At 43.6% G+C, this 20,473-nt stretch overlaps 1 protein-coding gene across 1 annotated transcript in view; it reads right to left on the bottom strand.

The window, feature by feature from the left end:
• The window catches only part of HPSE (heparanase), a 43,501-nt gene extending 36,260 nt beyond the window's left edge, over nt 1–7,241 (bottom strand). The window contains exon 1 of the mRNA XM_010358955.2: nt 6,917–7,241. Within this exon, the coding sequence (XP_010357257.1) occupies nt 6,917–7,149 (233 nt within the window). The 5' untranslated portion in view covers nt 7,150–7,241. The remainder of the gene's footprint in view (nt 1–6,916) is intronic.
• Nucleotides 7,242–20,473: the final 13,232 nt, after the last annotated feature.

Raw genomic sequence — 20,473 nt, 5'->3', positions numbered from 1 at the left:
TTGACTCCAACTCCGTAACTCCTGTCATCACATGGTATTCTCCCTATGTGTGTGTCTGTCTCCAAATTTCTCCTTGTTATAAGGCCATCAGTCATATTAGAAGACGAGCCCACCACATTCCAGTATGACCTCATCCTAACTAATAACATCTGCAATGACCCTATTCCCAAATAAAGTCACATTCTGAGGTACTCAGGGTTAGGACTTCTAACATGGATTTCGGGTGACCTCATTCAACCCATAACAAAGACCAAATAAGATAAAGTATTTATTAGGTTTTCCAATACAGGAAGGCCATTGATGATGTCGGAGAGATTGATTTTAGTGACACAACGATGGTGGCATCATGAGGGCGGAACAGCAAGAACTGGCTGCCAAGGGGAGGGCAGAAATGGGGTGGTTTCTGCAGAGGCAGTACGTGAGGAGGTGATTGAGATGGGAAAGGTTTGGGGATGCTTCTATGCTGCGAGGAAGACACCAGTAAAAAGGGAGGGGCGACGAGGCGGGCGCCTGTAGTCCCAGCTACTTGGGAGGCGGAGGCAGGAGAATGGCGTGAACCTGGGAGGCGGAGCTTGCAGTGAGCTGAGATCCGGCCACTGCACTCCAGCCTGGGCGACAGAGCCAGACTCCGTCTCAAAAAAAAAAAAAAAAAAAAAAAAAAAAAAAAAAAAAAAGGGAGGGGTTGAAGATACAGGAGAGGGAAGAGGTGACTGACAGAGCAAAGTCCTTGGGGGCTGGGGAGGGGACGGGATTCAGACCAGAACTGGAAGAAGCGGACTGAGATCAGAGAAAGGAGGAAAGCTGGACTTAGGCATGACATGTCTGCAGATTTGATGACAGGAGGAAAAGGAAAAGGAAGTAATTGCTCATTTTCTTTGGGAAGCAGAAGTATGGTGATGTGCTAAGAATGACAAGATGAAGGTGGAGTCAGAGATTTTTAAAAAGTAGAGAATGAGAAAGGCAGACAAATGGAGAGTTAAGGGTAACACTAAGGGCCAGGGAAGTCTGGAAGCTAAAAAAATGTTTGGTGCAACATCAGTCTGTGTGGCTGGGAAACTGTCCACTCCCCCAGAGCTCAATAGCCCAGCTATACAGGTTGGCCACTGAGACTGGAAATGAGGCATTAAAATGGCTTATTAATATGCATTAAAATTAATAAGTAATATATTTCAATTTCCAGGTTTTTGGGCCACCCTGTAGATTCCAAAGAGAGAAAATACGGTTGAACTAAATCAGGTTTAGGATTTTAGGATTTTAGCTGGAAGAACAATGGAACAGGGATTTGGGGTTATTATCACAAAAGTGGTTCACGTGATAAATTAAGAAGCTCAAATCAGATATGGAAGAAGTAGAGAGAGGAGGAAGCTGTTCAGTGGAGGTATTTAAAAATTGTTATGATGAGTGCTACAGAGTAGAGGAGCTGTGGTCTGGCTCTCAGAAAAAAAGGTGCCCTGCTTTTTAGTATTTGCCAGTTTCCATGGTAAATATTCTCACCATGGCTGATTTGCAGATACCCACAGGATGTCACTGAATACAGAGTTGAGAGGAAACGCATACATTTCATGAGCTGGACAAGCTGGTTCTGTTACAACTTGAGTGTAACATTATCTGTTACAACATATAAAAAAAATGTGAGAGTGAAGAAACTGAGACAGTTTATCTAGGTGACTTGAAGTCATCTAGGATGATGGCGAGACTTGGAAGTGGAGAGGAAACTGTGAGATCAGTGCCAGTCTTCAGTTAATAAGGGGGAGTAAGTAAGGGGGGGACAGAGTGCTGTGAGCAGGAGCACTGGATGAGAGCCAGATGTGGAGATGAGGAACCACACGCCGCATCATGGAGTCATCTGTAATGCTCATCAGCCTAGTCCAAACTGAGTGTGTAGGGAATTGACCTGCCTTCTTTCACTTAATTTCAACATAATCCAGTGAAGCAAGTGGCATTATTATCATCATTTTACAAACAAGGAATCTGAACAAAAGGAGGTAATTTGCCCAAGGTAACAAGTCAAAAGAGATTTGAACTACAGCAGTGTGGAGTTCAAACTAGTGGGCTGTCATCCAGAAGCCAGACTGGAGAACAGGAAAAGAACTGGACTATGGGAGAATGTGCAGCTGCTACTCAAAAGGGCTACAGGGAAGACAGTGTCTTCAGAGAAGAACCAAGTTGTAGCTTGGACAAGGAGGTAGAGGAGATATTCTGTGAGGAGGACAGAGCAGGGTTACCCCGCAAAGGGCTCCAGGGCACAGTGGATAGGGTTAGTGGGGAAGGGAATGATAAGAGCTCAATCAGAGGGACAGCACTTCCCAGGAGTTAGGAGACATGAGGTGTGTGATTGCCCCCAGCCCTTTGTTTCCTTTTGGCCGTGGATATTTCTGCCATCAGTAGGCACATGGGGGTTCTGCGCCTCTTTCCAACACTGGTTTTCAAAACATGTGTTTACATTGATAAATAATTTTCCAAATGGGAAAAGCAACTCTGTCTGTGAAGATGCAAGAATCTAATATTGAATTTTTTATCAGTAAATATTTATTGAATTGGCAAAAAGAGATAAACTTTGCTGAAGGAAAATAAGCAAATTGCAATGAAAAGCAAACATGGTTGGTTGCATTATCACTGAGATTGCTGTTCGTACCACTTTGCTCTGCAGTAGTTAGTATTTCTACCACTAACTCAGCACTATACTTTTTTTTTTTTTTTACCATGCATTAGTGAACTATGCTTGCATATGTGTCTTAACTGAAATGCAGATCTGTACTGTCCACTACCATAGCACTAACTACATGTGGCTACTGAGTGCTTGAAATATAGTTAATCTGAGGCTGGGTGCAGTGACTCATGCCTGTAATCCCAACACTTTGGGAGGCCAAGGTGGGCAGATCACCTGAGGTCAGGAGTTCGAGACTAGCCTGGCCAACATGGTGAACCCTTGTCTCTACTAAAAATACACAATTAATCAGGCGTGGTGGCGCACACCTCTAGTCCCAGATACTTGGGAGACTGAGGCAGGAGAATAACTTGAACCTGGGAGGCAGAGGTTGCAGTGAGCCGAGGTAACGCCATTGTACTCCAGCTTGGGCGACAAGAGCAAAACTGTCTTGGAAAAATAAAAAGAAATATAGTCTGAGAAGTGCTATAAGTAATACATGCCAGATTATAGAGAATTGGTTTGAGGAAAGGAATAATAAATATCTCATTAATATTTTTATATTGATTATATGCTGAGAAAACATTTTGGATATATTGAACTAAATAAAATTATTAAATTAATTTCACTTGTTTCCTTTTACCTTTTTAATATGGCTACTAGAAAATTTAAAATTACATATGACCTTGCATATGAGGCCCACATCATATTATATTTCCATTGGACAGTGTTGATTTAGGGCCAGGCTCTCTTTGGAGTTCTGCAAACAGTTGGGCTTAGGAAGTATTTTGATTGGTTTCTTGATTAAGTCCCTCTGGGAAGATGACAAATTGAAAGTTTTATTTTTTAAATTTTAGATTGCTCTATCATTGGTATTTCAGTTTTGTGTGCAGTTGGACTGTACACAATGTATTTGCCTTCATGGAGGCTAGAACCACACCATATGACTAAGTTTGCTTAGGCCTCTTTGAAGTACCTTAGATGAAGGTTTGGGCCCTGAAACCGTTACTCTCATGTGAATACTTCTTTTCATTATATCAATCTCTCAATTCCTTTCCAAACAATCTTTTTCTACCATATCCTACTCGCTTTCCTTTAAAAAATATAATCTGCTTTCCCTTTTTATGGGCACTATTATCTCATGTGATCAGAGTCTAGTTTCAAATGGCAGCCAAGTTACTTAATCTCCCTGAGCCTCCATTTCTTCATGTTTAAAACGGGGATGATAAAATGGGGATGATACAACCTCATAGTGTTGTAGCCAAGACTAAATGGATTAATACCTAGAAGGTGCTTAGAACAGGGCCTGGCAAATGACAAGAACTGAGGAAGTGTCAGCTGTTTGTGTCCTCCTCTCTTTCCTTATTCCTTCAGCTTTCGTCTGCTCAGCTCTTGTCATCCCACCCACACATCTTCACTTTTGAGGAACTGTAATAAATTAAACAACAGGCGTCTTACTCTGCTCTACTGTGGACCCATACAAAGCTTAGTGTTGTCTTCTGAGACGGCTGGGCTGCTTGGGCCCTGTGCCCCTCCTGGGAAGACGGACCCTCACACTCCGATTTAGAAGCTAGGTCTTAGATGAGGAGAGGGGGTTCCTGCCTCTTTTAGACAGCAGCCAGCCTTGGAGAGAAGCACATATGGACAAGAATAAACTGTTTTGTAAACCAGAAAGAAAGTTTTATGTATCACACGTTATGCTCTCTTGGTATTTCATTATACTCCAGTCTTTAACAAAAAGGTGCAGAGGAGGAGGGAAAAAGGGTGCTCTGGGAAATGAAGAGATGTATTTACGAAGAATAAAGGTATCATCCTCACTAAGTTGCAGATTGGAAGTTCTACGTGTTACAGGGGTGTCAGTCAATTGCAGGGAGCTTGACTGCTGGATGATCAGGCCCAGACCCTGGAAGTCATACTGTATGTTTTTTCTTTTGGACCTGTTACTCCAGAGGTGAACCCCCATCGTCCTTTCTTGGGGAGAGGTTGGGGAATATGCTGGTTACAGCAGTAGAAGAGGCCTTGGGTCCTCACATTTCAGTAAATGGACATCTACTTCACACCCATTTTCAGTAAACCCACCCCGCTCCCCAACCCCCCACTGCCGCCCCACACTCCAGCAAGCTAAGACCAGGGTCCTGAGATCTGGAGCCCTGTGGTTCAGCATTTCTCTGAAGTAATCTTCCTATCCCCTAACTAGTTGCTGCCTAGTATCAGCTTCCTATCCTTAAAAGGAAGGGCAAAAAGTGAGGATTCTTCCCCACCAGAAAATTCTAGTGCCACAAGGGAAAGCAGAGGTTAACTATGATCCAAAGAAAACAGAAAACTGGTGAATGGCTACCAAATGCTCACCATGTCCTAGGAAGAAACAATTCGTTTGAATGTCAAACACTTACTATGGGCCAAACACTGTGAAGCTCTTACCATATCATCAAATCTTCGGGCAATAATCCTTGAGGCAAGCTTGAGAAATTCCATTTTACAGTGGAAGAAATCAAGGTTGGTGTGGCCAAGAGACATGGAAAAACCAAGTCACTTGTCTTTGCCAGAGCTGAGAGTCAAGCCAGGACAGTCTGTCCATCTCTTAACCAGTACACTACCCATTAAATTAGCACTGGCAACTATCGTGTGGGCTCAGGGAGGACAGCACCTAGGTATTTAACACAGAGGTGAGATAGTGGTGATCTTTCCCTCTATCTGGGCTGGTCAAGATGTGGCCAACTCTGGAGGCTCCCAGGGCTTAAATAAGAGACTTAGAAGACCTGGGATTGTTGCTGTAGCTCCCCATCTTGGAGTCATGGATCTTAGTCTGCCAGTTATATGAAATTATAAAATATGAAGAAAAAGGCAAAAATATAGAAGATATCAGGATTATGCAGAAATGAGGAGGGTTGTACTCCAAGGAATGTTTGGAGAGAAAATGGACTATGATGACCTTTGACCACATCCTCAAGGAATGGATGATTTTTGTGAGACACAGTCTCACTCTCAGCTCACTGCAGCTTTGACCAGCTGGGCTCAAGCGATGCTCCTGTGTCAGCCTCTTGAGTAGCTAGGACTTCAGGCACACACCACCACATCTGGCTGATTTTTAAATTTTTTGTAGAGATGGGGCTTTGCCACATTGCCTAGGCTGGTCTTGATCTCCTGGACTCAAGCAATCCTCTTGTCTCGGCCTCCCAAAGTGCTGGCATTACAGGCACCGCACCTAGCTAAGGATTGGATTCTAAATTGAGTTCTAAACTTACCCATTTTCCCTAACAGCTATAGGGCAGAAGCTTTGAACCTGCATCAGGTTCCTTCTTTCTCAGGCAAGAACAAAACTTGGAGCTAATAAGGCAGCACCACATTTCGCAGCCCCATTTTGGACAGACATCTTTTTATTAGGACTTTGTAAGTCACTGCAGTAGTCTCCTAGGTCTCATTTATTGAATATTTAGATTTTTATTCTTGTTCTAGATGCCCTTTTCAGCTGCCAAAAAAGAAAGAAAGAAAGAAAGAAAGAAAGAAAGAAAGAAAGAAAGAAAGAAGGAAGGAAGGAAGGAAGGAAGGAAGGAAGGAAGGAAGGAAGGAAGGAAGGAAGGAAGGAAGGAAAGAAAGAAAGAAAAGAAAAAGAAATCTACCTAACAGAGTTTAAAAGACAGAAGCCTATACACAATCTCGTCCTACACTGTACAGCAATTCAAGCATTCACAGGCCTCCAGGTGCACCTGCCCGGTTTCCCTCCTCCTGGCCAGGGAAGTACTGGGGCAAGTGGGCAGTTTCTTTTTTCAAATTTCCACTTACACCTGACCTTAGGTGGTGCTTACTCAATACTTACAGAATGAATGAAACAAAAAGGCTCATTTAGAGTGGGCGCGACAAATGTGTACACACGGACTTAGTGGAATAGTAGACACTGGAGACTCCAAAAGGTGGGAGGGTGGGAGAGGGATGAGGGATGAGAAATTGCCTATTAGATACAATGTACACCATTCAGGTGACAGTTACACTAAGAGCCCAGATGTCACCACAATGCAATATACCCATGGAACAGAATTGCATTTGTAACCCCTAAATCTATTTTTTAAATGATATCCCCCAAAAAGAGGTTTGGGGTCAGAGAGTAAGGGAGGGAGAGGGAGAATGAGAGGCGGGAAGTGGGGTGGGGAGAGGCAGGCGGGGGAGGTTCCGGTGTGAAGTTGTTTCCGCGCAAAAGGAGAGTGGCTGGCGGGGCAGACATGGGTGTCAGGAGGACAGGAGAGGGTACAGGACCAGGAGTCTGGCGCTTACCCCAGGAAGATGAGAAACCGCGGGTCCGTGGCCAGGTTAGCGTCGATGGTGACCGACAGGAACGAGGGGCTCACCAGGTGCAGCGGCTGCTGAGTGAAGAAGTCCAGGTCCACGACGTCCTGTGCTTGCGCAGGTCCGGGCAGGGCCCCCGGGGAGAGGGGACCCAGCGGCCCCAAGAGCAGCAGCAGCAGCGGCGGCGGCTGCGGCAGCGCAGGCTTCGAGCGCAGCAGCATCTTGGGCTCACCTGGCAGCTCCCCCGCCAGCGGCCGCGCAGCGGAGAGTCGAGAGCTCGAGCACTTCCTCCCGCGGCGCCCCAGCGCCCTTTTCTCCTTTCCTCCGCCCCGTTACGCCTACTCACCCCTCCCACTGCGCCCTCCATCCCTCCCACTCCTCTTCTGCATCCCTCCCACTGTTCCCAGTCGAACCCCGCCCCGCCTGCCTGGCTCTCTCCTACTTCCTTGCTCGTTTTCCCCTGGTGGCGGTCACGTTCACTTACGAAATCACCCACACCCACTTGAAGGGTGAGGAGATGGCCGGGATCCAAGCGCCCGGGAGGCCTGGGGAGGAGCGCCCGGGGAGCAGCGCTGGGCATCCCGGACCCGGCTTCCTGACGCACGTGTTCTGCGCGCTCTCGTGGGAACCCAGCGTTTCCCACTTCCAGGTCCCATTCTGGTGGCTCCGGGTCTCCCTCTGACCCTCGAGTAAAACCTCCAATGGAGTATTCATCCTTTCCTCTCCCATCTAGCTTATCAACGCTTGTCACTTGAGCCAGCCAAAATCTGATTGTCCTCTGGCCAGGCAGTTTCTTAGGTATTTTACTTTTGCTTGAAAAAATCTGGCCTCAGCATACGCTAAAGTGCTGCTAGAAAGAGATCAACCACCCAAAATTCCTTATCAACTTCTCATGAAGACAATATTTAGCAGTCTTAAAGTGTTAATTGCTCCAATGTCTGGAACTCAGGACCTGAAGCCCCCAAACAAAATGTGGTGTACGGACTGCCCCTGAATTTGGAACCTTTGACAAATTTCTCCTCTGCGCATTTATCGTTCGCTGTTGGTCAGACTTTTCTTCAACTTTCCCTTGACGCTTACAATGATGTATAATCATAGCAAGCATTGCACACTTAGTGCCTACTGTATGCCTGATACAGGTGCTTTACTTGTGTTCTCTCCCCTTCTCACAACCCTGCCAAGGTGCATACTGTCCTTGTTTTACACCTGCAGACCCAAGCTCTGAGACAATAACTGGGTGAAGTGTCAGAATCGGGATGTGAATGCAGTTACAAAACCTAGAGCAGACGGCAGTGTGTCTCAGCTGAAATGTACCTTCCCTCAAGGAAGCTTTCTCTCAATCCCCAGGCAGCTGAAGTCCCCATGGCACACTGTCATAGCATCCTCAATTTGTTACACTCAATTTGTTAGACACTCTCATAGCATCCTCAGTTTGTTAGTATTGTGATATTGCTCAACATAGGCTTCATCTACTAGATTATACGCTCCACGAAAACAGAGATTAAGTTTGTCTTATACGCTGTGCTAGCCACAGCTCAGGCATGTGACCATGCTTGGTGCTTAGTAAGAGTCTAATAAATACTGGTTGAGTAAGCAAATAACACCAAAACCCTTAGATTTTTCCACTTGAGATTGTACCACCAATAAAGCAACAAATAAAAATTGATTATTTTGAAAATTTGCATAGATCAGGCCAGACATGGTAAGTGATGCCAGTGATGCCATCATGCCTGTGATGCTAGCATTTGGGGAGGCCTAGTTGGGAGGATTGCTGGAGCCCAGGAATTCAAGACCAGCCTGGGCAACGTGATGAAACCCCATCTCTACACAAAATACAAAAAATTAGCCGAGTGTGGTGGGCCGTGCCTGTGGTCCCAGCTACTTGGGAGGCTGAGGTGGGAGGTTTATTTGAGCCTGGGAGGTGGAGGTTGCAGTGATCCTTAATCACACCACTGCACTCCAGCCTGTGTGACAAAGTGAGCCACTCTCTTCAAATAATAATAATTATCATTATTTGCATAGATCCAACTATTCTTAAGCAACTTAAAAGCTAAGCTCAGTGAAGTTTGCAACTGGAATCAGGTTCATATCCTACAATTACTGTATATATAAGAAAAAAAAAAACACACATAAACACCACACTACCAGAAGAGTGTAATAATATGGTAGCAGAGATAGAGTTGGAAAAACAGGAGAAGAAGTTTCTTTTCCACATTTGTCACGATATTAATCTTACACCCCACCCCATGCCCCTGCCTCCTGTTGTGAGTCAACAGTCATACCAATTTCTTTAACATATTTTGGTGATTTGAAAAGTGGACCATTGCAAGTTTTCTAAATAGTGCATCCTTGTGGTCTACATGTGAGTTACTAATATGGAAACTGGGGGCCGGGTATGATGGCTCACACATGTAATCCCAGCACTTTGGGAGGCCAAGGCAGGCAGATCACTAGAGCCCAGGAGGTCAAGACCAGCCTGGGCAACATGGCGTAGCCAGGAGTGGTGTGTAGACCTATAATCCAAGCTACTTAGGAGACTGAGACATAAGAATCACATGGGAGGTAGAGATTGCAGTGAGCCGAGATCACGCTGCTGCACACTGGGAGACAGAGCAAGACCCTGTCAGAAAGAAAGAGAGAGAGAGAGAGAGAGCGAGAGACAGAGAGAGAGAGAGAGAGAGAGAAAGAAAAGAAAGAAGGGAGGGAGGGAGGGAGAGAAGAAGGGAAGGGAAGGGAAGGGAGGGGAGGGGAGCGGAGGGGAGGGGAGGGGAGGGGAAGGGAAGGGAAAGGAAGGGAGAAGAAAAGAAACTGGGACAACAAAAAAGAGGGGACAGAGAAGCAATTTGCACACATGATGATCTGATGGCTGAGATCTGGCTCCTCCCTGCCTCTAATTTGGTTTGATTTACAATGTCTGATAAGGATATCTGATATGGATACATAGGAAGGAGGAACATATAGGAATATTAATAGGAACTGTCATTTCAGAGATATTTTGTAATAAGACACCTTAATTTTTATAGCAAGTTACAGCTACCTACATCCTAGCTAGAGCCCTTTTTCATGCATCTTAGCCCTGCAGCTTGATGGGATGTACAATCTTGGGCCAGATTGTCAATCTCCAAGAGCCTCAATTTCTTCATCTGTATAGTAGGGTAATAATACATATTTCATAGGTTTTTTTTTTGTTGTTGTTGTTTGAGGCAGAGTCTCACTCTGTCACCCAGGATGGAATACAGTGGTGTGATCTTGTGTCACTGAAACCTCCACCTCCCACACTCAAGCAATCCTCATACCTCAGCCTCCCAAGTAGCTGGGACCAAGGGTGTGCCCCACTATGCCCTGTTAATTTTTTGCATTTTTGGTAGAGATGGGGTTTCTCCATGTTGCCCAGGCTGGTCTCAAACTCCTGAGCTCAGAGATCCACCCACTTCGGCCTCCCAAAGTGCTGGGATTACAGGTATGAGCCACCATGCCTGGCCCATAGTCTTTTTTAAAAGAATTAATTGACAATAATGAAACAGAGTTAGCTCCATCTACAATGTGAGGTATGTGTTTAATAGATGAGAGATTATTATTATTATTTTTATTTTATTTTTTTTTTTTGAGACGGAGTCTCGCTCTGTCACCCAGGCTGGAGTGCAGTGGCCAGATCTCAGCTCACTGCAAGCTCTGCCTCCCGGGCTCACGCCATTCTCCTGCCTCAGCCTCCCGAGTAGCTGGGACTACAGGCGCCGCCACCTCGCCCGGCTAGTTTTTTGTATTTTTAGTAGAGACGGGGTTTCACCGTGTTAACCAGGATGGTCTCAATCTCCTGACCTCGTGATCCGCCCGTCTCGGCCTCCCAAAGTGCTGGGATTACAGGCTTGAGCCACCGCGCCCGGCCCGAGAGATTATTTTTAACAAAATTATTACCCCCACTTAATCTTTGCAATAACCTTGTAAAGTAGGTTTACAGCTTTCTGATTCCAAGCCCAGAGTTTTTCCACTATCTCACCCAGATTTACGGACTTACAAATTATGTGATGACAATGATTTAGAGATAAAAAACTTTAAATGAACTAGAAAGTTTATGTCAACTCTTTATTAATTACAGTGCCAGGTGCAGTGGCTCATACCTGTAATCCCGGTGCTTTGGGAGGCTGAGGAGGGAGAATCGCTTGGGCCCAGGAGTTTGAAACCAGCCAGGGCAACATAGCAAGACACCATCTCTTAAAAAAAAAAAAAAAAGTTTTTGAATTAGCTGGATGTGGTGGCATGCACTTGTTATACCAGCTACTTCACAGGCTAAGGTGGGAAGTTTGCTTGAGCCCAGAGATAGAGATTGGAGTGAGCCATGATCATGCCACTGCACTCCAGCCTGGGCAAAAAAGTGAGACTCTATCTCAAAGAATATTAATAAATAAAAAATAAATGCATAAAAATACAAAAAAAATTATAATGTGATATCATTTCCATGTGGCCTGTGGACTGATTTTCAGTACTGGCAGTGGGTTTTTAGGGATTCACACAAGGTTTACATGGTCGACAATTACAAACACCTGTAAAACAACAGACTGATTTCAGGATATTTTCAGAAAATGATAACCTTATCACTTGTCTGTTTAGAAAATTAAGACTTTTCTAATGTAGAAATCTCTGAATGGAGGCAAACTTTTAGGCATTTGTAGTTATCTCCAGGCAAATAAATAGTTACAAATGTGTTGTTTTGAGTTACTGGGTTATGACTTTCTAAAGTTAAGTTTTGCTTTTAATTATTTGCCAATCAAACTATATTTCAAAGCAAGGAGAAATTAAGCGAAAATTTTTGCTGAAAATTTGGTGAAAGGAAGGGAGTTAACATCTGTTGCATGCGTGGTGTTCTACAAGGTGCTTTCACATATTCGTTTATTCATCTATTCATTCAAATAGTTATTGGGTGCCTACCATGTGCCAAGCACTGAGCTAGGCAACTGTAAGCAGCAAGGAGGGATGGTTCCTGTGCTCTGAAGTTTTACTGAGGAAGTAGAAGGTATTTTAAAAATCACAGGCTGCTGGTGGCTCACACCTGTAATCTCACTGCTGAGGCAGGTGGATCACTTGACTCCAAGAGTTGAAGACCAGCATTAGCAACGTAGTGAAACCCCATCTCTCCCCAAAATACAAAAAATTAGCTGACGTGGTGGCATGTGCCTATGGTCCCAGCTACTCAGGAGGCTGAGTCAGGAGTATTGCTTGAGCCCGAGAGGCAGAGGTTTCAGTGACCCAAGATAGCGCCATTGCACTCCAGTCTAGGCAACAGAGACTCTGTTTCAAAATAATAATAGTAATAATAATAATAAATTTAAAAATATCACGCAAAAGTGAAATTGCAAGTTCGGTAGGTGCTTCAAAGTTGATCATGGTGCTTTACATGTGTATGAGGGAGAATTTCGATTTGGGGAATGGGGCCATTAAGGATGTGACACTTAAGATCTGAAAGGTGAGTAGACAACTAGGTAGAGGGAAATCATTCAAGGCTAATGGAATGGCCTGTGGAAAGGTCCTGTGGTGTATGAGAGCATGGAGAGTGAGGGGACTGAGAGAAGGCTGGGGTGTCTGGATCAGCGAGAACAAGGGGGCAGCTGGGGATATAGGAACAAACATTGCTGAGCCTTGCAGTACTTTTAGAGCAATGAGAAGCCATTGAAAGGGCTTCAAGAGGTGCTGTGATAGGATCAGATTAATGAAATGATCCTCCTGCCACAGCCTCCAGAATAGCTGTGACCACAGGCATATGCTACCACACCTGGCTAATTTTTGTGTTTTTTTTGTAGAGACATGGTCTTGCCATGTTGCCCAGGCTGGTCTTGAACTCTTGGACTCAAGCAATCTGCCTGCCTTGGCCTCCCAAAGTACTGGGATTACAGGTATGAGCCATCATGCTCGGCCTCAGATTCGTATTTTTAAAGGGCAAGCTATAAATGTTCTGTTTCCTCTGCTATATAGATGCCTGTCATAGAACATGGATGTGCATTTCTCTATAGATATAGAGTTTCTATTTTTTAAATTATGCTTCTATATATGCCTACATACACATATATACACATAAGCTTATACACACAAGCTTATAAACACACACACACAGTTAATATATATTTCTCTCTGTGCCTGTGGGCAATTGGGTACTGGGTATCAGCAAGTGAACTAGAGGATGCCAGAGAAAGCAGGAAGCGTCCCTAGAGCAAGAACTAATAAACTCAGTGACCACACACTCTAACCAGACAGATTATTATCCTGTAGGCTGAGGGGTTATTCAAAAGTCCCTAAAGGGCTGACTGCCTGAGTTTGGTCACCTGTCTCTGGCATATGAAGGCCCTGCAAGATGTTAATTATACTCATTACAAAAAAAGCATAATAAAGTGAATTGAGGGGGACATTATTTATGTTGCCCTCAGGCTCTGTAAATGGTATATACAGTATAAACACAGGGCATATGTGTGTAGGGAAAACTCTCTCTCTAACTGTGCTTTTTCTTCTACTCTCAAACCACAACAATCATCAGCATAAGACCACTTCTGTGACCACAGGTGTGTGTGGTTTTCCTCCCCACACCAAGAGCAGACACCAGCTGAGTGTTCTTTAATTCGGTTCTGACGCTATCTACCTGGAGATAGTGTGAGATTCCACAAGTTGAGAGCTCAGTCCCCAAGACTGCCTCACCCTTCCACACGAGTTCCAGGTCTGGGCCTCTGAAACTTCTCACCAACCGGCTTCAAGTTGGGGTTTCCATGGCCCCCTTTTTGGATTTGACTAATTTGCTGAAGTGGCTCACAGGACTCAGGAAAATACTTACTTACATTTATTGGTTTATTATAAAGGATATTACAAAGGATACAGGTGAAGAGATATGTAGGGTGAAGTACGGGGAAGGGGTCAGAGCTTCCACGCCCTCCCTGGGCGCCACCCTCCAGGAACCCTCACATATTTAGCTATCTGAAAGCTCCCTGAACACAGTCCTCTTGGGTGTTTATGGAAACTTCATGATGTCAGGATTCCCTCCCCCAAGGTATACTGCAGAAGTCTCTCTGGAGAGGGTCTTAACACCCACAATCAGAAAGGCAGAATGTATTAGTCCATTCTTACACTGCTATAAAGAAATACCTAAGAATGAAAAAGAAAATAAAAGGAAAAAGAAACACCTGAGACTCAGTAATTTATAAAGAAAAGAGGTTCGATGGTCTCGTGGTTCTGTAGGCTGTACAGGAAGCATAGCAGCATCAGCTTCCGGGGAGGACCCAGGGAACTTACAATCATGGCAGAAGGCAAAGGGGGAGCGAGGCACTTCACATGACTGGAGTAGGAGGAAGAGAGAGATTGGTGAGGAGTTACAGACTTTTAAATAACAAGATCTCAGGAGAACTCACTCACTATCATGAGAACAGCACTGAGGGGATCGTGATAACCAACTCATAAGAAACTGCCCCGTGATCCAATCACCTCCCACCAGCCACCACCTCCAACACTGGGGATTACAATCTGACCTGAGATTTGGGTGGGGGCATAGATCCAAACCATATTATGAAAAATTAGAGTCCTTCCTTGGGGCAGGTGAAAAGAGGGCAGGAGAAGGTCAGAGGCCTGCCCCTGAAGCCTAACGCACCCAACATTACAACAAAAGACTCTAAGAGGGGCTATCAGAGTTATGAGCCAGGAATCTTGAATGAAAACCAATATATATCATAACATCACAGCATAGATGGAAGAATTCTACTAAGTGCGTTGAACATAAAGAAGTGGTTGGGGTGGGTAGATTAGGAGAAAGTGTCCTATCCTGATATTATGTGTAGACTAGATTTCTGCTGTGTGCTTGGCTTTTGGCTAGATGTCAGTTTTTTGGCCCTCTCAAGAAATATGTGCTTTGAAGTAGGGCAAAAATACCTTTGGTTTTGTGGACTCCAAATAAGGAGCTAATAAGGGAAGTGGACTGTGTAGGAAACACTGCTGGTGAAAGATCTCCTTTATCACTGGTGACTAAGGCCTTGTAGTGGCTACCCTTAGCATCCAGATTCAGCCAAGGTGCCTGTTGGAGTGGCCAAAGAACTGGATAGGCAATTGTTTTTACAACTTTAATTGAGTAGTTGATCCAGGCATTGCTATGGTTTGAATGTGTCCTCAAAAAAACACACGTTGAAATTTATCACCACTGTAACTATTAGGAGGTGGGGACTTTAAGGCGATTAGACTATTAATCGATTAATGCTGTTATTGTAGGAGTGGACTTGTTATAAAAGAACAAGTAGAACTCCCTTTAATCATTCTCTCACCCTCTCCTTCTACCTCCCGCCATAGGACGATGCAACAAAAAATGCCCTCGCCAGATGTGGGCTTCTCAGTCTTGGACTACTCAACCTCCAGAATTGTGAGAAATCAATTTCTATTCATTATAAATTACTCAATCTCGGGTATGCTGTTATAGCAGCATAAAACAGACTAAGATAGGCATGATTGTTCAATTGTTTGAATATCGTATTAGACTTTGTCATTCTTTTATAAAATGAATAGAAAATGGAAAATGCTATTGATAAGAAACATGAGTCTCATTAACTTACTTCATTTGCAACCAGGTGGAAAAGCATTAAGTGTGCTAGGATAGACAATTCTTTATCCTCAGTCTGATACTCAAGATTTAAAACAGAAGTGAAATGTGTTTTCATTTCTGAAGAAAAACTCATACTAAAGAACCTATTCAAGAATGCTAGAAATAACCTTATTTCAATACCAACTCAAACAAATAAACCTTATTAAAAATCATTTATGAGGCAATCAAGGAAACATGGACTGGATACTGAATGATATTAAACAAGTTATTGTTAATTTTTTAAGGATAGAAAATTGGCATTGTGGCTATTCAAGTATGCTTGTCTTTCAGAGATATCTGCTGAAGTATTTATAGGTAAACTGACATGATGTTTAGAATTGGCTTCAACATAACTTCCAAGGGAGAAAGGGAGTAGGTACAGGTATGGATAAAACAAGATTGACTCTGAGTGAACAGTTATTGAAGCTGGGTGATGGGTACATGATGGGTGTGGCAGATTTTATTTTTTAAATGTAGCAATAATGTTTTCCATCCATGTTCATCTGTAATTTGACTTTTCCATCATCCCATAGAAAGGCAAGGATCTATGCCCTTTCCCTGTGAATATTAGGCAGGCTTTAATCAATAAAGTAAAACAAATAACACAGTGTGACATCTGAGGCCAGTCTATAAAAGGCCACGCAGCTCCCACCTTGATTCTCTTGGCATGCTTATTATCCAGACACTTCTTTTTAGGATACTCTGTCTGGGAACCCAGCTGCCATATTATGAGAAGCTCAAATCATGCTGAGCGTGGTGGCTCATGCCTATAATCCCAACACTTTGAAAGGCCAAGGCAGGAGGATCACTTGAGCCCAGGAGTTCAAGAGCAGCCTGGGCAACATAGCAAGAACACATGTCTTGAAAAAAAAACAGAAAAAAGAAAAAAAGAAAAAAAAAGGGAAAAAAGAAAAAAGTTATTTTAAAGAAAAAAGTTATTTAAGGAAGAGAGAAGCTCAAGTCAAATGGACAAACCATGTGTGGATGTTCCAGCCCATAGTCCCAACCAAGCCCAGCCTCAAGTTATCCCACCCAGGAACCAGACATAAGACTGAAGAAACTTCCAGATGATTCTGGTCCCAGTGATTCAAGTTACACTAGCATTTCTAGTCTTTCCAGTGGAAGCCCAGACATCATGGAGCATAAAGAAGCCATCTCTACCATGTACTATTCAAATCCTGATCTTCAGAATCTGTGAGCATAATGGCTCTTGATTTATATCACGGATTTGGAGTAACTTGTTACATAGTAAAATATAAATGAAATTGGGCTGTGTTATGCCATTCTGCTTATTACTTTTGTAGATATTTGAAATTGTCTGTAATAAAACATTTTTTAAAAACTTGTATGGCCGTTAAAAAACAATGGTAGAAATACACCATCAGATTTATCTAAAAGGTGAGATGCGACTGGGAATTTTACAATGGTGTTAGCTCTTTGGAGACAGAGTCCTCCTTACAGTATGGAAAACTTTCACAGACTCCTCAGTCATACACATTGCAGCATGTGTGAAAGTCAGTGACTGTCTGGATGGGTTTGTTTGTGTCAAATGGGAGAGAAGAGAGTATGGTGAGTAGCCAGCAGGCAGAATACAATATTCAAAGTGAAAGTGTCAAATTAGAATAAGTTTCAGCTTCCAGGTGGTTTGCTAGATTTTATGTTAGAAAACTAGTCCAAACCCTTATTTCTTCATGGATTTTGGGATTCGGGACAGTCTTTCCTCCCCAACCCACCATGGTAGATTAACTTCCCAGGAGTCCTGCAGAAGGGGCTGATCAACAAAGTTAAAGACCTATGTACTTCTGTTTTTTTTTTCCCCCTTTGTTACCTGTGCTTTGTGAGGAAGCATGTTTTATCTTTTTCCAAAAAGGAAATAGCTTTGTTTTATTTCTGTTTATAAAGTGACCACATGTTCTTTTTAAAAAGTTAGTATATTTAGGCCAGGTGTGGTGGCTCACGCCTGTAATCCCAGCACTTTGGGAGGCTGAGGCGGGTGGATCATGAGGTCAGGAGATCAAGACTATCCTGGCTAACATGGTGAAACCTCCTCTCTACTAAAAATACAAAAAATTAGCTAGGTGTGGTGGTGGGTGCCTGTAATCCCAGCTACTTGGGAGGCTAAGGCAGGAGAATCGCTTGAACCTGGGAGGGGGAGGTTGCAGTGAGCCGAGATTGAGCCATTGCACTCCAACCTGGGTGACAAAGCGAGACTCTGTCTCAAAAAAAAAAAAAAAAAAAAAGTTAGTATATTTAGAAACCACCCAACAGTCTATAGATGGACGAATGGAGAAAATGTGGTATATATAAAGGGTCTTCAAAACATTCATGGAAAATATGTATTATGTAAAAACTATGCATGGATTTTGAATTTTTTGTACCAAAATAAACTCCTACTAACTTGTTGTAACATGTCTGAACAGAATCTAGTATGATGCACTAAGAAGGATAAGACATCAGTTTGAAAAGAGCCCTGTATTAGTCCATTCTCATGCTGCTATAAGGACGTATCTGAGACTGGGTAATTTATTTTTTAAAAACAGTGGTTTAATTGATTCCCAGTTCTGCATGACTGGGGAGGCCTCAGGAAACTTACAATCATAGTGGAAGGGGAAGTAAACATGTCCTTCTTCACGTGGTGGCAGGAGGGAGAAGTGCAGAATGAAGTTGGGAAAAGCACCTTATAAAACCATCAGATCTTGTGAGAACTCACTCCCTGTCATGAGAATGGCATGGGGGACCGTCCCCATGATCGAATCACCTCCCATGAGGTAGCTCCCCCAACATGTGGGGATTACAATTCAAAATGAGATTTAGGTGGAGACACAGAGCCAGGCTATATCATTCCACCCCGATCTCCCAAATCTCATCTTTTTCACATTTCAAAACACAACTATGCCTTCCCAACAGTTCTGCAAAGTCTTAACTCATTTCAGCATTAACCCAAAAGTCAAAATCCAAAGTCTGATCTGAGACAAGGTAAGACCCTTCCACCTCTGAGCTTGTAAAATCAAAAGCAAGTAAGTTACTTCCTAGATAAAATAGGGGTACAGGCACTGGATAAATACATCCATCCCAAATGGGAGAAATTGACCAAAACAGAGAGGCTACATGCCCTATACAAGTCTGAAAGTTAACGGGGAGGTCATTGAACCCTAAAGTTCCAAAATGATCTCTTTTGACTCCATGTCTCAAATCCAGATCATGCTGACGCAAGAGGTGGGCTCCCACAGCCTTGGGCATCTCCACCCCTGTGGCTTTGCAGTGTACAGCCCCGCTCCTGGCTGCTTTCATGGGTTGGTGTTGAGTGCCTGCTGCTTTTTCAGGTGCATAGTGCAAGCTGTTGGTGGATCTACCATTCTGGGGTCTGGAGGACAGTGGCACTCTTCTGACAGCTCCACTAGGCAGTGCCCCAGTGGGGACTCTGTGTAGGGGCTACAACTCCATATTTCCTTTCTTCACTGCCCTAGAAGAGGCTCTCCATGAGGGCTCTGCCACTGCAGCAAACTTCTGCCTGGACATCTAGGCATTTCCACACATCCTCTAAAATCTAGGCAGAGGTTTCCAAACCTCAATTATTGACTTCTGTGCACCTGCAGGCTCAACACCATGTGGAAGCTGCCAAGGCTTGGGACTTGCACCTTCTGAAGCCACAGCTTGAGCTGTACCTTGAGCACTTTTAGCCACAGCTGGAGCTGCTGGGATGCAGGACACCAAGTCCCTAGGCTGCACACAGCAAGAGGCCCCTGGGCCCAGCCCATGAAACCATTTTTCCCTCCTGGTCCTCCAGGCCTGTGATGGGAGGAGCTGCCTTGAAAGTCTCTGACATGCCCTAGAGACATTTTCCCCATTATCCTGGTGATTAATATTCAATTCCTTGTTACTTACACAAATTCCTGCAGCAGGCTTACATTTCTCCCCAGAAAATTGGTTTTTCTTTTCTATTGCATTATCAAGCTGCAAATTTTCCAAACTTTTATGCTCTGCTTCCTCTTGAATGCTTTGCCACTTAGAAATTTCTTCCTCCAGATACCCTAAATCATCTCTTTCAAGTTCAAAGTTTCACAGATCTCTAGGGCAGGGGCAAAATGCTGCCAGTCTCTTTGCTAAAGCATAGCAAGAAGACCTGTATTCCAGTTCCCAACAAGTTCCTCATCTCTATCTGAGACCACCTCAGCCTAGACTTCATTGTCCATATTATTATGAGCATTTTGGTCAAAGCCATTTAACTAGTCTCTAGGAAGTTCCAAACTTTCCCACATCTTCCTGTCTTCTGGGCCCTCCAGGTCTCTGGAAAGTTCCAAACTTTGCCACATTTTCCTGTCTTCTTCTGAGCCTTCCAAACTGTTCCAACCCCAGTGTATTTGAAATGTCTGTCCGCCATCTTAATTAATGACTTTCAATAGTCTCTTCAAATTCCTAACAAAAACTTTGCTCATGCAAGTAGGTAATAAACAATTTAAAAATTTTTAACAGTTGTATTTATTAAAAGAATCTCACAGCAATTGCTTTCTTTCATGAGAAAGGTAGTGTTGACCCAGAATCAAACCATAAAAAAGACAATGATGAAATTTTCTGTGATAAAGTAAATGAATTTCAGATACAATGAAACATTTTCACATCACATATTGCAAAATAGTGATGAAGCTGCAATTGACGGAAAGGACTTGCAGATGACCCAGGGGCAGGTGGACCAATAGATGTTCCAGGTGATACCTGGGTGGACAGATGAGTGGAAGATCACTTCCTCCTGTCATCTGCCTGCTCCTGGCCTCACTCCTGACATGCATCACACCTCAGCACTGTGCAAGTGCCCCAGAACTCAGACACAACCCCATGGAACAGGGAAACATTTTAATTTTTCTATCATTTCTATCCTCTTATAATAAAAATTGCAAACATACATAAAAGTTTGTAACCACCACCTAGATTCTACAATTAACTATGTG

Source organism: Rhinopithecus roxellana, chromosome 2 (assembly GCF_007565055.1).
Source record: "Rhinopithecus roxellana isolate Shanxi Qingling chromosome 2, ASM756505v1, whole genome shotgun sequence".
Taxonomy (NCBI): domain Eukaryota; kingdom Metazoa; phylum Chordata; class Mammalia; order Primates; family Cercopithecidae; genus Rhinopithecus; species Rhinopithecus roxellana.
This window is presented reverse-complemented; position numbering and strand designations above follow the sequence as displayed.